This window comes from Penaeus japonicus, unplaced genomic scaffold (genome assembly GCF_977035675.1).
Source record: "Penaeus japonicus unplaced genomic scaffold, GWHDUDI00000001_assembly GWHDUDI00000021, whole genome shotgun sequence".
Lineage (NCBI taxonomy): Eukaryota > Metazoa > Arthropoda > Malacostraca > Decapoda > Penaeidae > Penaeus > Penaeus japonicus.
Window position 1 is genome coordinate 31036647 of NW_028234423.1, and position 15000 is coordinate 31051646.

The 15000-nt window shown below is 39.3% G+C and overlaps 1 protein-coding gene across 1 annotated transcript in view; it reads right to left on the minus strand.

Annotated features, from left to right (window-relative positions):
• LOC122243516 (uncharacterized) overlaps nt 1-15000 on the minus strand; it is a 199306-nt gene that overhangs the window by 42 nt on the left and 184264 nt on the right. The window contains exons 4-17 of the mRNA XM_086548980.1: nt 14929-15000; nt 14541-14623; nt 14165-14289; nt 13465-13532; nt 13052-13231; nt 12605-12774; nt 12068-12286; nt 11208-11466; nt 10810-10950; nt 10518-10690; nt 10083-10284; nt 9745-9928; nt 9426-9567; nt 1-5124 (exon numbers count right to left, since the gene is read on the minus strand). The exon at nt 1-5124 is cut by the window's left edge and continues 42 nt beyond it; the exon at nt 14929-15000 is cut by the window's right edge and continues 4 nt beyond it. Of these exons, the coding sequence (XP_086405106.1) occupies nt 1599-5124; nt 9426-9567; nt 9745-9928; nt 10083-10284; nt 10518-10690; nt 10810-10950; nt 11208-11466; nt 12068-12286; nt 12605-12774; nt 13052-13231; nt 13465-13532; nt 14165-14289; nt 14541-14623; nt 14929-15000 (5544 nt within the window). The 3' untranslated portion in view covers nt 1-1598. The remainder of the gene's footprint in view (nt 5125-9425; nt 9568-9744; nt 9929-10082; nt 10285-10517; nt 10691-10809; nt 10951-11207; nt 11467-12067; nt 12287-12604; nt 12775-13051; nt 13232-13464; nt 13533-14164; nt 14290-14540; nt 14624-14928) is intronic.

Consider the following 15000-nt stretch of genomic DNA (forward strand, 5'->3'; position numbering starts at 1 on the left):
TACAAACAAAACAGTTTTCTAAAATCTTAAATAATCTGATATCAATATAAGTACTATTAGTTGTCAAGAAAAAAATAGAGTTGGCATTCTAATGAATAAACTTTAGCCCTTCTCTCTACAACCCCCAACATTTTAATCCATAAATAACAATGAAAATAACATAAAGCACCTGGGCAATTATCTGTACATAGGTTGCACTGGCTGTGTTTTTGCTTGCTTTAATCAAAATCCGTATCCTTGACCATTCTGTCTGCATGATGCGAGAGGAAGTCCTATCACTGGGCTCGAGCCTCGAGATTCAGTCAACGATTCAAGACTACGTGGTGAGAGCAATGCTGATACACTGGCTGCCCTGCATAGGCCTTTGATTTACCCATTTCATGACGTATGCGTTGCACTCACAGGTTAAAGCTCATGCATGAGAATTGGATGCAGAGATGTTGAAAGAAGCCAAAACAGCATTCAGTACCAGGATCAGACGTGCCTGGTACCACCAAGTATACAGGCAGAAATCAGTGTTTTACGTATGGTCAGAAACTTCCCTTGATATACATGGCACAAATGTCTTTTTCTTCTTACCACTGAAGAGCAACACATGAGATGCATAAAATATTAAGGTTAATAAATGCTGTATAAACCAGAGAGCCTGCAAATGCCAGAAAGCAAATAAACAATCAGAAATCTTACATAGTAAAATGTAACAGTGCACAAAAAAAAGATATAAAAACTCATCACCCCAACTCATACTTCTGCAATATTCAACCTTACAAAATAAAGCTTTCCCAACACAATAAAAAGGAGGGTCCGTCTCTGGCCTCAGCTTACCAAAATGCAAGCACCATCAGACTCACGTGAAAATACTTGAATACATAAGTACTTATCTTTGTAAAACCGAGGATAAAAATGCAATGCGAATGAAATGAAATGCGTATTTCATTAAATGAGAACCCTAGACACAGAGAAGAGGTATCACGGATAGACTAGGGACTATCAATGCACAAAAGTTAGCACCCACTTCCTCTATCCTTCCAAAAGAGAGAGAAAAAAAAAAAGAAAGTAAAAAAATGCAGTCTCAGGCTAATACTGTTGAAACGATGACAAAAAAGAAAAAATATCTTTGGTTTACAGAGAGTATGTTAATAAACACTTACACATAGACATCACTCTTAGTTGTCTCTTCACCTATGTAACACAGCAAGAAATTCGGTGGCACTTAAAAATCACACCTATTAATGCCATTCTTTTCAGGAACCCGAAGCTTAAACATCTAACTGGGCTGATTCAACAGTACACTGACTCCTTCACCATGTCCTGACAACTTATCACAGCAGCACTTGCAATCCTTGTGGCAAGATCATTTATTCCATTTTTTTTTTCTTTTTTTTATATATTTCTATTAAACTTTATTAAGCCCAGTTAACTGGACCTAGGAAATTGCAGTCATAAATCATTTAAAATTCACCAAATTATAGTAAGTGAATTTGTCATGAAATCTATAATGCAATTCTTTTCTTCTATAATATGGAATATACATAACCAAAACAGTTATTTCTTTCATAAATATATGTTCTGAAAACCAGTTAAACACTGTCAACATATCACTTTGGCTTTGGAGCCAAAACAGGTTTCACCTCTTGGCTTTTTCTGGACGGTGCTTTTGTTGAAGGCTTGAGGTCTTGAGATTCGGCTTCCTTTTTCTCAAACTTCTGTTGCAAGGAGGCAACGTGTGTGTTGCTTATCCTACCAGCACGGTTTGGGCCAGAGGTTCCGGACACAGAAGTGGGTTTGCTGGCCGGACCACCAACTACCTTACCAACTGCTTGGACTGGTTTTGGTGTCTGTTTCTTTGGTCCCGTCTTCTCTGCTGCTTTTTCTGATGGTTTGCTGCTGACCTTATTTCCTACCTTGTCTGAAGCTTTGCTGCCTATCTTCTCCGACTTCTCTGCTACTTTACTCAGCGGCTTTTGTTCAACCTTATCTGATGATCCGGTCGTTACTTTCTTGGCTCCTGGTTGCGGCGTTGTACTACGACTTTTGTCCCCACGACCGCTACCGGTGGCTGGGGTATTGCGTGTGGGTGTGGTGCCCCTTGTTGGTGTTGTGCCTCTCGTCGGAGATAAAACTCTTCCTGGCTTTCCTGTGGGTGTTGTTGCTTTTGACTGAGACACAGCACCTCGGCCTCGTGAAGCACTGGTGGGTGAGAGAACAGATTCTTTATCGTTTCCATCTTTTGCTGATGATGAGGATCCTTTGCTGTCTGTAGAAGCAGATGAAACTACAACCTTATCTGGTGGGAATATTATTTTATCCGGTGGGAATACTGGCCGTGAGGGACATGGAACAGGTGCTATGCTACTACTAGTGGGGACTGTTGATTGTGCCCCAGCTTTTGCTGTGGTGGCAGTTGAGCTTGGCAATGTAACAGAGGAGGTAGTTATAGAAACTGCTGCCTTTGTGAAGGGCTTAGGCACACTAGTTGTCAATAATGGTGTTCCGTCTGTCTTGGGACCTGTTTTCAAAAGACCAGTTTGTTTGTTAGCGTTCCAGATATTATCTCCTAATTTATTTTTTGTTGCTGATGATTCACCTCCAGTTGTTCCAGCTGCTGCTGCTGCCGCTTCCCCTGCTGCAGCTCCTGCAGCTCTAACTGCTGCAAGGGACGCTGCTAAAGATTTTGATACAGGGGCTGTGCCACCTGCAGATGTATTTTTTGTGTCTGTGGTAGTGGCTGGGCTTACTGTTTCAGAAGTTGGAGTTTTCTTCCCCCCAAAGATACTTGAACTGGTTTTAGCAGCTGGCGGTGCTGCAGAATTTTTGTTGGATGATTCTGATGTAATACCCTTCCCACCACTATTCATGTAAGAAAAGACACCTCTTGGAGTTGGGCCACTAGTGTCCTTTGCACTGTTATCGCTAAATTTTGCTGTTGTTGACAGTGGCTTGGTATTAGTAGTTGCACTTGTTGTGGCTGTAGTTGCTGAAGTATTGGGCTTCTTTGCAGTTTCCCTATTGGCCCTCCAAGGATACAATGTACTTTTGCTCGGTCCATTGTTAGCTAATATTGAGCTTTTGTCAGTTTTGGTTTTGGTATCACTTGAATTTGTAACAGACTTTCCTAAACCAATCTTTTTAACTTCCTGATTTGTAGAAGGAGGTGTCTTTTTAGTGTTTGCTGTTTTGTTCTTCTTGTCACCATTCTTTCCTAAACTACTAACAAATTTGTCATCCCTATTTGAGAGTTCTGACACAATTTCCGAGAGTAATCCTCCGTCTTCTGAACTCCCACAACTCGTTCTCTTACTGTCTACAACAGCCGGGGATGGAGGGGTGACTGAGGCAGATTTACTGCTTCCCTCCGCTGAGTCACTGGTGGTATGTGGACCTTTTGGATTCTTTTCTGTCTCTGGAGGTGACTCTATGAGGTTTGTGTAAATGGGCTCCGAGACTGCATCCACTTCCTCTGGAGTTTTCTCTTTACTAGGTTTCTTCTTGGGTTTATTGTAAAGGAATGAGAATATTGACTTCTTTTCTTTTTTCCCTTCAACAGCATCAGGAGGTGCATATGTAACCTCCTGCAGTGATGCTTCTTTGTCAGGTGTCTTTTCATCAATAGTTGCATATATACTTTCTGGTGAGTTATCATCATCTATATTTGCTATGGGAGCATTTCCTTCTTGTATATTAAGACAGTCATCGTAGAAGCACTCAGACTCTGGTGTTCCAGGAATCATAGGGAGAGGGGGCCTAGGGGGAGGCTCTGAGGGCCTGGTTGGCGGTAAGCTCTTTGGCCGTGGTGCTCTCATGGAACCAAACTTGGGAATGGTTGGACGTATTGTGACTGGAGCTTCACGCATGCTACCTATTCTTTGAAGTTCCATCGTGGGGTCCTTCCCTGCGTTGTCTAAGGCTGACGGTGTCCATGTGACTCGCATGCTGGAACGGGTATCACCAGAGTTTGGAGTTTTAACCTTGTCATCTGGGACGGATGGGGCCCACGACACCTTGTTTGGCTTGCTGCTTTCCTCTTGATTTGCTTTCACTTGGCTTGGCTTCAGGTTGCTAGGCATTGGAGGATCAGGTGCAGACCTGACTGGGACAAGATTGGCAGGAAGTTCTGTGGCATGAAGTTGCATGGGTGCTGAGATTTCTAACTGCATGAGACTCTCTCGTTTGATTTTGGCAGCTTTCCTTGGAAGAGTGTTTGAGCACCCAGCCTCTACATCTGTCTGACTAGCTTCACTTCCTTGTTTGTCCTTCTTTGTGAGGAATGATGCAATTCTTGCCACAGTTGATTGTTTGTCTCCTTCCTGTGGTTTTGACTCAGTTTCTGACTCACATGAATATTCCTGTGCCTGAGCTACTAGCGTTGATGCATCAGGCACAGATAGTGGCCGAGAATTTAAGCTCGGTGCCCGGCGCGAGGGTGAAATGATTGCTACACGAGGTGAACTGACATAAGCAGCAGGAGCTGTTGTTGTAATCGCTGCAGGGGTCACTGTTGTTGTGACCGTGACAGGGGGTGGTGGAGGTGCTGATCTACTGGGCAGTGCTGATTTTGATGCTGGAGGTGCAATAGCAGGGTTTGTAGACCCTTGTAAACTAGGCCCACTGATACTCATCTTTGTTACAGACCCTGTCCCAGTATTATTGGGCTTTTGCACCTGTGGATATAATCCCTTTACCTGCCAACCAACTACAGCAGAACTGTCTGTAGGGCCATTACTCATAACTACAGGTGGAGCAGAGGGAGCAGATGTTGCACTTGCTGTAGATAAGGGCTTGGCAGCAGCAGGTGGTGGTGGAATAGGAGGTGGTGCACTGGCATTCTTTACTCCAGGAGGAGACTTCTCCTTCAGCGGTGAGAGAGTAAATCCTTCGTGCTTTCCGAACAGAGTCTTGGTGAATAGATTCCCTTTGTCGGGTTGATCCCCACTCATGATAGAGTTGGCATGACCATTGAGCAGAGGACTATTACTCTTGGAGCCTTGCGAAGATGGAGGCGTGGGGGACCTCGGGCTGATGATGCCCCCAGACACGCTGACCTCAGCCTGTCTCCCCGTTCCTCCTGCCTCCACGCCGAGTGACCCAGGAGGCCGACTGCCACGCTTGTCCACGTGAGGCAACCTGAAATGAAGATTCATTCATGAGCATTCTTCCAAAATGTGCAGTAACTACATTCAGCTAAAACATGGACGACATATATATATATGATCTTGTAATCAACAATGTAATAGATATATTTTGATATCTTTAAATGAATAGCATTCTGAGAAAGACACAAAGAACAAACATTATCATGCAACTTCTCACACTCCTAAGTAAAACAAAAAAAAGAAAAGAAAAGAAAAAAAAAATTATATATGGATATATAGATATATATAAATCTATATAATTATCTATATATGTGATACACACACACACACACACACACACACACACACACACACACACACACACACACACACACACACACACACACACACACACACACACACACACGCATACGCACACACACACAAACACACAAAAACACACACAAACAAATACATATGAACAAACAGTTAGAATGCACAAGTATTAAAAAAATTACAATATTCATATCCAATCAAATGTGATTTCTGCCTCAAACTTGTACAACTCTTCCCAAAAATTGAAAATCTACCAATGTCCAACAGACACTGCATAATAGTGTGAGATCATGCATGCATATGTGTTCCTTAAGGTCATGCCTGCAATTTGATAGGATTCTACAGAGGCTAAATTTAAATATAATTTTAAAACTTTTAAACATTTCACGAGGGTATTTATTTAATCATACTTATATCATATCTCTCACTGGTCTCACCATAGAGTCGAGAAAAAAAAAAAAAAAGTATGTTAGAAAGGTGCTGAGACTGTGCTCCTAATTGCATTAACCAAAATCATCATGTCTCTCTCGAGATGATCTGCTTTATCTTAATCTAAATTTTTTATTTAAAGCAAACTAAAATCACTAACAACCTAAGCGATGGGGAGAGCAATGTGCTACAACTGAGCCACATTATCAGTACGATATCATGGTGAAATAAGTAAATACTTGTTGGGTAACTGTTTCCCATTTTATTTCAGGAGGCATTTTGATTCGAGGGGGAGAGGATTCAATGCTATCGTGGAATGTATATGATCTTATATGTGAAATCGATTCCTGTTGATTCTAAATCATCTTTGAAAACATGATTGTAAATCTTCAGTCCTAAGTTTATCACAGCGATTTAAGTATATGTTTTAAAAACTTTTTCATCATTGTTTTCCTATCTATATGATTTCCTTTGCATCTATCTCTCTATTTATACATCAATATATGTACATTTATTAGAGCCAAACCTAAAAATAATTACCCACCTAAGCCTTAAAAAAAAGACCAAAATCCTAATAAACAACTAGAAAGTTTCAATATGTACCAATGACTGAGTAAAATGCAGCTTCTGTTCAACCATTACATCCACACACGAATGATTTTTTTATCTATATTCCCGGTAAAGCACATACTAATAGCCTACACGATGACAAAAGTAACAACTTGAACCTCTGATAGATGCCTCTCTTCTGCCCCTTACCCACTTTCGAGTTCTTATTTACTTGTATTTTTCAATGTCTACTGGATTCTTACATATTTCATCTCAACTGCTTTTTTATCCCTATAGATGTTTAAAAATGTAATGTGTGCTTCAGTACAAAGAAGCAATATAGATAATGTAGATTTACCTAACAAAGCACACTTATGGAACCAATGAGGCACATAGCTCTATTTTATGGGTATGTGTAGGAATAAATATATGTGCGTGTGTGTGTGTGTGTGTGTGTGTGTGTGTGTGTGTGTGTGTGTGTGTGTGTGTGTGTGTGTGTGTGTGTGTGTGTGTGTGTGTGTGTGTGTGTGTGTGCGCGTGCACGCGCTTCAAATAACCTATTAAAACTTCAGCAAAATGATAAAATTTAGATTATGGAGACTAAGAATTGTGTTTATACAAGTGCAATCTGTGTTCACAGCGTTCCATAACAGTGCCATATCAACAAGTATAACTGCCCAAACATACTGTAATTTACTATCTGACAGAGTGGTGTCAATCTCTACTTGGGATCGGTTGTTAATGGTAAAACCGGCGGATTTTTCCTGCTTTTAGCCTGGGCCGAACAATTCTTTGACTCTGTCGTCTTAGCGTCAGCCTTGGTTCCCGAGGTCAGAACCCCAACTGGAGGTGTGATGGTGTCAACTTTTCTTTTTCTCTTACAGCTGTATTGGGCATGTGAGATTGCGTTACATACTGGAGACAATGTCGCTCTACTAAAAATTAAATTATTTGCATACTCATACTAAATAAAAAAAATGCTTCTTCTGAGTGAGTGAGTGAGTGATTCAGTGAGTGTGTGAGTGTGAGTGTGAGTGTGAGTGTGTGTGTAAGTGTGAGTGTGAGAGTGCATGTGTGTGTGTGTGTGTGTGTGTGTGTGTGTGTGTGTGTGTGTGTGTGTGTGTGTGTGTGTGTGTGTGTGTGTGTGTGTGTGTGTGTGTGGGTGTGAGTGAGAGGGAGAGAGAGAGAGAGAGAGAGAGAGAGAGAGAGAGAGAGAGAGAGAGAGAGAGAGAGAGAGAGAGAGAGAGAGAGAGAGAGAGAGAGAGAGAGAGAGAGAGAGAGAGAGAGAGAGAGAGAGAGGAGAGAGAGGAGAGAGAGAGAGAGAGGAGAGAGAGAGGAGAGAGAGAGAGAGAGGAGAGAGAGAGGAGAGAGAGAGAGAGAGAGAGAGAGAGAGGGGAGAGAGGAGAGAGGAGAGAGGGGAGAGAGGAGAGAGGAGAGAGAGAGAGGGGAGAGAGGAGAGAGAGAGAGAGAGAGAGAGAGAGAGAGAGAGAGAGAGAGAGAGAGAGAGAGAGAGAGAGAGAGAGAGAGAGAGAGAGAGAGAGAGAGAGCTAGCCGGGCCCCACAGAGAATTTAGTGATGACTGGCATTCTACAATGTGGTGTTGCACAGCGACTGCAAAGATAGTACCAGAACATAATCCATGAAATCAAATGAAGTCCACCATATCCAGCAATAATTCTCTTTGTGTAACTGAGCAATTTGTAAAGTGAATAAATCCTTAGAAGATTGTAGCTGACAACAGCAATTTCAGTTCGGCTGTTTTTATAAAAAGTGATAAGCTGATACCATGAATGCCCTGTTAGGTGGGCTCCCTCCAGCAATCATATTCTTGAGAGTTGATCTGACAAGCTTATTTGGCATTTGTTCAGTGCTGCCAACTTATCAAAAAAGCAATATATTGAAACAATTTTGATATTAATATAACCTTCTCATAGAGCGTAATTGTTTCAGATTATCAATAGCCTGTTGTAATCTGCCAAGATAGAGAGAAAAATACATAAAAAAGACACAGACACAGAAAGAAAGACAGAGAAAGATTGACTGAGAATGACATACAGAGAGTATGTGTGTAGGTGCTGTGGGGTGTATGGGCATCTACACTGGTACTGCCTGCATACTTGGTTGTGAGTGAGCCTGCACTAGTGTATTACACAGTTTGTGTGTGTCTGCAAGTCCATATGCATTACTTACTGTATCATTCATATATCTAATAATAAGTGCTGTGTGATTACTAAAGAATCAAAAATTGTAAAATTAAGCAAATAACATAAACATATACAAGCCAGTGGAATGCAGCATAATACCATGCACACTACCCCACCACATTAACAATGTCGGTTCTTTAGTATGCATCAAAGAAATTAGCCATTATGTAGGCTGATTAACCAACTATGATAATCCAATTCATTAAAATAACTAATACTAAGTGAGGAATTAATTATACTGCTGATATTACTTATAAAGATCTCAGTAAATACTAAGAAACCATTTAGCAAACAACCTAAAGGCTATAGGAGAAGTGCGGCATAATGGGTGTAAGCAGTGTAAATGGGACTGTAAGAGAAAAAGTGTTTGGTTTTGCTCTCTCAGTCAGAGGCTACAAACAGTAGTGCAGTTGCCCAGTCATCCTTTTCAAAGAAAGAGAATAGTGGGAGAGCAGAGATATGAATACAAGGGAAATATTGCCTGTTCTAATGAACAAAGTAGAATCACGACTAATCCACAACAAGCAAATTTGTTTTATTTTTCACTCTGGTAACTTTCAGATTTTTTTGTATCCTTAAGACTTAAATAGGTTTCTACGGGTTCTGGCTACTTAACTTAAGTTTTGACTGTAAAAAAAAATTGTGAGAAACAGTCCTAAAAAAAGTGGTGAGAAAGAAGTGTATACTAACAATGAATATCTCTTTTATATAAGGAAAATAAGAGAGAAAATTAGCATCTGAAATTAAAAATACAATAAGAGAATAATACTAGCCCTGATTAGCTGTCTACTTCAACAAGAAAAGAAAAATTTTGTGCAGAAATGAAAGAACTTACTTTGATGTGGCAGGACGCCCTTTGGTCTCCCACCAGAGCTTGAGGTTGCCTCGGGTATAGTACACCAGACACAGCACCACCAGACCCCCAGGAACAATGCCCAGGAAGAAAACAAACATCCCGATGACGAAGTTGTTTGTCGCTGTTGGGAAAGGGCACAAGCAAGGACTGTCAGTGACACTGAATATAATCTCCTTCCAATAGTAAATGCTTTTTCAAAATCTAACAAGAGATAGTGGTATCTCTGACATCCTTTTCCTTCATAATCCAAAATTCAACATATATGCACGTCAGCTCAAAAAATTGATTAAATACTGACCATGAGGGTTTGACGCTGGGCCACTATCCTCTGATCCTCCTAGACCAGGATACAGGCAATCGGGTGGAGCATATCCTACATCGCAGTGGCAGTGACCATTGTTATTGCACACGCCATGACCGTTGCAGTTGCACTCTCCAAACTTGAGATTCGCCACCGGCATGCATCTCTGGTTCACACACATCTACCGGGGCAAAACGAGTCGCTGATAATCATCGGAAATATTCACACCACTTTGCACATATTTCCTCACATCTCAATCCAATGCAAAATATCAGGTGAAGGAAGTTGAACAGATGACAATAACTCGTGAACGCACAAATCTGTTTCTTTCTTACCTTGCCTTTTCCACACTTGGCCCCATCGGGTGCTAGGCCCGGATCAACCATATCCAACCCCATGTCCACTAACGCTACACGACAGGGAATGACACCGCTGCTGCTCTTAAGGAAACTGTGCGAGACTTTGCTCACGCTCTCCATGCCAAATTCAAGCCGCTCATTAAGGTGCATACAGTGAAGCATTCCACATTTGATATCCCTAATGAAATAAAAATAAATAAATAAACAGATTACAAAAAATTTCCTCAACAATAAGTTTTATATTATCAATTTAACCAAATTTACCTGAGAGCTTTGTGATATAAATGTTTATAAAATACCAACATTCATAATATAAAAATGGAAAGTGTATCAATTATATATCAGAAAGCACCAAATGATTTACTTGCTATATATGGTGATCAAAACATATATCAAGGGTGCAACCCTTACCTATCACTGCACTTGTAATATGTGTCGTTGACCCAGTTATACCCACAGTTCCCATTCTGACTTCCTTGGGTGTTCATCATGTAACAACGGTCATCTGAACTCTGGCCTGTTGGACCCCACAGCAGCTTGCATTGCTCTCCATGTGTACGGCACATCCCATTGTGGCAGAAGGCCTGGAATAATAAGTGTGGTCTTAATAAAGCACAAAAATGGTAATGCAGGTTTATTGACCTGCTTTAATTGATGATTTTTATTTACGAAATCAAACAGATGTACAAAATGAAATTCTTACTTGTCCTGCCATGCATTCATGCCCATCCAACTTGAAGGAATCGTCAGGGCAATATTCCGAGTCTCCTGTACAATATTCTGGGAGGTCACACTCGTGGACAGCAGTTCTACATTTCACCCCAGCGAGTTTTGGTCTACAAGTCTGGAAAATGAGATGTGAATTTGGGTTAAAAAAAAGACTATGCTTTGATTTTAGTTTCAAGACACAATAGCTGTATCTATATCATATCTTCCAATTTGGAAATCATATGGGTAAGATGGTAACCTAATGATCAGGAGTGGTGTCTTAGCAAGCATATAAAATGGCCCATAATCGTTTCACTGAATACATCTACAACGAAAGCAAATCTCCAGATTCCAAAATATATCCCAATGTCCCCACACAATGCCGATAATTACCTCTAAGTCACAGCAATGCCCTGTAGCACATGTCGCATTTGAATAAAGCATACAAGTAGCTGCATTGCAACATGGATTGCTGCAGTAGTCTGGCAGACCACAGTCACACTGCTCCCCGGGCTCCACAAAACCATTTCCACACACGGGAGAGTCAAATAATCTTGTTGGCTTGTTACGCAGGCAGTAGTCCATTGAACGTTCGAAAGACAAGGCCAGATATTCATAGCTGCAACTACTCCAGTGAGTTGGACTCTTTGATCTGGAAAAGAGAAGCAGTTTATCTTAGTGAAAATGTATCAAAATAAAAAGAGAGAAAATCAAGATACATAATAGTATATTAGATCTTCTGGATGTTACTGAAATGCCATGTATGAAAACAAGATATATCCTAGTTTTTGGACTTCTCTTTCTATCTTAGAATCATTGAGTTTTGAGGCAATAATACTTTTTAAGTACAAAAAAGTAGTTATAATATTAAAGAAATAAATCTTTGTGCAACAATAACATCAACAAAATCCTGAGGCTGCTTTTTGTCAAATGCTGAAATTTTGGCATTGTTTTCCTCCAATTGCACACAATAGAATTATTTATAACTATTCAAATAGATAAATATACAGTATTTCCTTAAAGTAATAAACAATAATACACAGCCAGATATATTTAGTACAACAAGTTGACAGCATTATATAAAAAATGTCAGACCATGAGAAGACAAACTTTAAATTTTTTTTGGCACAGGTTCCATTAAGGAAATAACTACAGATTCCTTTGATTATATTTTAAAAAATATTCGAACTTCTCTTAAACAGTAAGCACCTGCCCTTAATTGTCGCTTCTATTTTACATCTCCCCATACTCACCCAGAGGACGGAGCCATGATGCATCTCTTGTCCGGACACTCGCATTCCTCCTCTGTGTCATGCTCCATGCCAAAATTGTGGCCCATTTCATGAGCGACTGTGGTGGCCACCAGTCCTACAGTGTCACTGTGGTCCATGTTTACACCACCTGAATACTGGTATGTGCAGATAGGTCCTTTCAGAGCTTTGCCCACCACTCCCGCATCAAATTGCTTTCCTCTGAAAAAGGGAAACATATTTATGGTCATCTTACTGTGATCAATCAAGTGGAGAGACTGAAAAGGAAAAGAATCACATGTTTAACATTATCTTCATGTGGTCTCTGAAGACTTATTTCTATACTATATAAAAAAAATAGTCACTACTCATGATAAAATGTATTGTTCTTTATCACTTTGCCTATCATATTCAATAAACATCTTCCCTTACACATTTACATAACACATCACCCTTATATGACAATGCATAAATAAAAGAATAAAATAAAAAATCCATATATAGTTCCAATAAAAATTAATCCAAAAAAACACTCCTCACGTTAGCAGTTGAGCATTGTCATTGGGGTGTTCCTGGATGAGTCGCACTTTTCTATAGTTGAGGAAGTTTGTGAGGGTTTTGTCTCCGTCTGTTGATATTTCGACCTGATCCTCATCTTTCCACACTTCTACTCCCACCAGTGCGATGAAAATGTTGAGCGGTTGATACAGCTGCAGTATATATATGAGGAAAACATATAATAATGTCATATTGTAGGAAGAATGCAAAATAAAATAATAAATTGCTAGAAAGGGGAATATACTTATTTGATATATATGATTCTTTAAAATGAGTAATTATGACAAGAACAACAGTAATAATAACAATGACAAATAAATCAACACTAAACTTGAAAAAAAAATAAAAATAAAATGACCACCACATGTATTGTAGATTCACTGAAACAAAAATTCTCAAGTAATCAACAATAAAACAAAAATAACTTACCGCATTCACTATGTTAGCAATATCTTTACATCGGTTGTATATTTTTGACACTTCATGGCCATGTTTTTCAAAAACAGACTTGTCAGCAACTAGGACCAATTCCACGTATCTTGATAAAGCATTTGCGTTGTATGGACCACGAATATTGTTGCTATTACTAACGGTACTGCTGCGTTTATACTGGAAAACAAATTATTACACAGTGAACTTTCCAGAATGATGCTTATTTGAATAGGCATTTATTTAGCAAAATATATTGAGTCATTTCTTTCTTTCGAGTCGATAAAACTAGAACAAAACCTACAATAAAACTGTATCAAGGAAGTAAAACTACATCTAAATACAGTCAACAGTCTCCTAGTTATGCCACTCGTTTTACAGCACACATACACGTCCATCCCATCGCAACTTACTCTGAGCAATCTGGAGAAATTCTCGTCATGAAACAGATCACGAACCGGGTGTGGTTTCCCTGAGTAGCCTGGAAGAATTTAAAAAAAAAGAAAAAAAAAGCAAGCAATTAAAATGCAGCTTGATTGATTTTCCGTGTGTGCTACCAATTTGAAATTCTGAGCCGCCAATATTGGAAAATTACCTTTAATAAACCTGGAATATAGGGCTTGCATACTTTCTCTTTGTTGCAATAAAGATTTGATTAGCCTATTGTGAAAAAAGAAGCTTTTGATTTTTCATACATCCAAGCAATTTATTTTGTAAGATACATAAAAGTATATCTAATATATAGAATAGTAACTATGTTGATTCTAGTTCAGATTGGGTGTTATGAAATTATAGCTCTCCTGTTCTTGTTAAAATTAAGGCACTCTCATCAGTGTTAAATAACATAAAGAGAATTCCATCACATTCACTCAGTTTATCCTTCCTTTGCAGATGTGAATAACATAAAATGATATCCAGTTATTTCTTAAATCAGTTTCACAAAATACAGTACTGTGGTATATGCAAAAAAAATTGAAAATCAAAGTACAACAATATAATATTCATTTATACATCTTAACATTTATGAAATATAGTATCAGCAAACTCTTAGCAAAATATACACACATATTATAAAATAAAACCGGATAAAAATAAAAAGGAAGCATTACTTACCGCAAGAAAAATTCCGCGGAATGATATCTGAATGTTGGAAATGATAATGTGGGCTCTGGATGGACGCTGGTGTCTCCGGAATCCGCTCTACATAGTGCAGCTCTTCCCCATCAAATACTACACCACTAAAAGAGTTAAATATTCCCTTTAGTTCCATGGGCGTTATCTCATGCATGACACTGAATGGCCTATCACTTCTTCATGGGGAGGCAAGTTAACACAAGTTTATAGACAGTGCTATCTAAATCATTCCCATATATTCTCCAATATGTAGTCCAGTATTCAGTTGTCAATAATTCTATAAAATGATGAAATTAGAATATCTCTATCTTATCACCCACAATGATCTAATCAAAATAAAACTGTATCTACGAACCTGACACCATTACAAGTGGAGAGAGCCGCCCAGGACCCCGGACGCCCGCGGATCACACCCTGGTAGTGACACAGCCCTGCCGCCTGTGGAGAGGTCCTCAATGGCATTATGAATATTTCAGGGTAAGAAAAATTTAATCAGTATATCAAATATCTCTCTTTTATACTTGAATTTGACAAAGAACAACCTGGTATTAATCTTAAATCAATCTCTTTACGTTAAAAAAGACAGACATGTTTTAGCTCACAGAAAGGGACTCCTATTCTCCAACTTACAAATAAAAATGAGTGAACAGAAATTACATCTTACTGTAGAATAACTTCCATTTAAACTTGAGCATCTACATTAACTAAAAACGTGTAAAGCAATTAACAGGGATTGTGCTTACCTCCCCCACAGGACGCTGGATATACTGGCTACCATTATGATAGTACTTTTCAAAGTAGTCTCTTGGTAATAA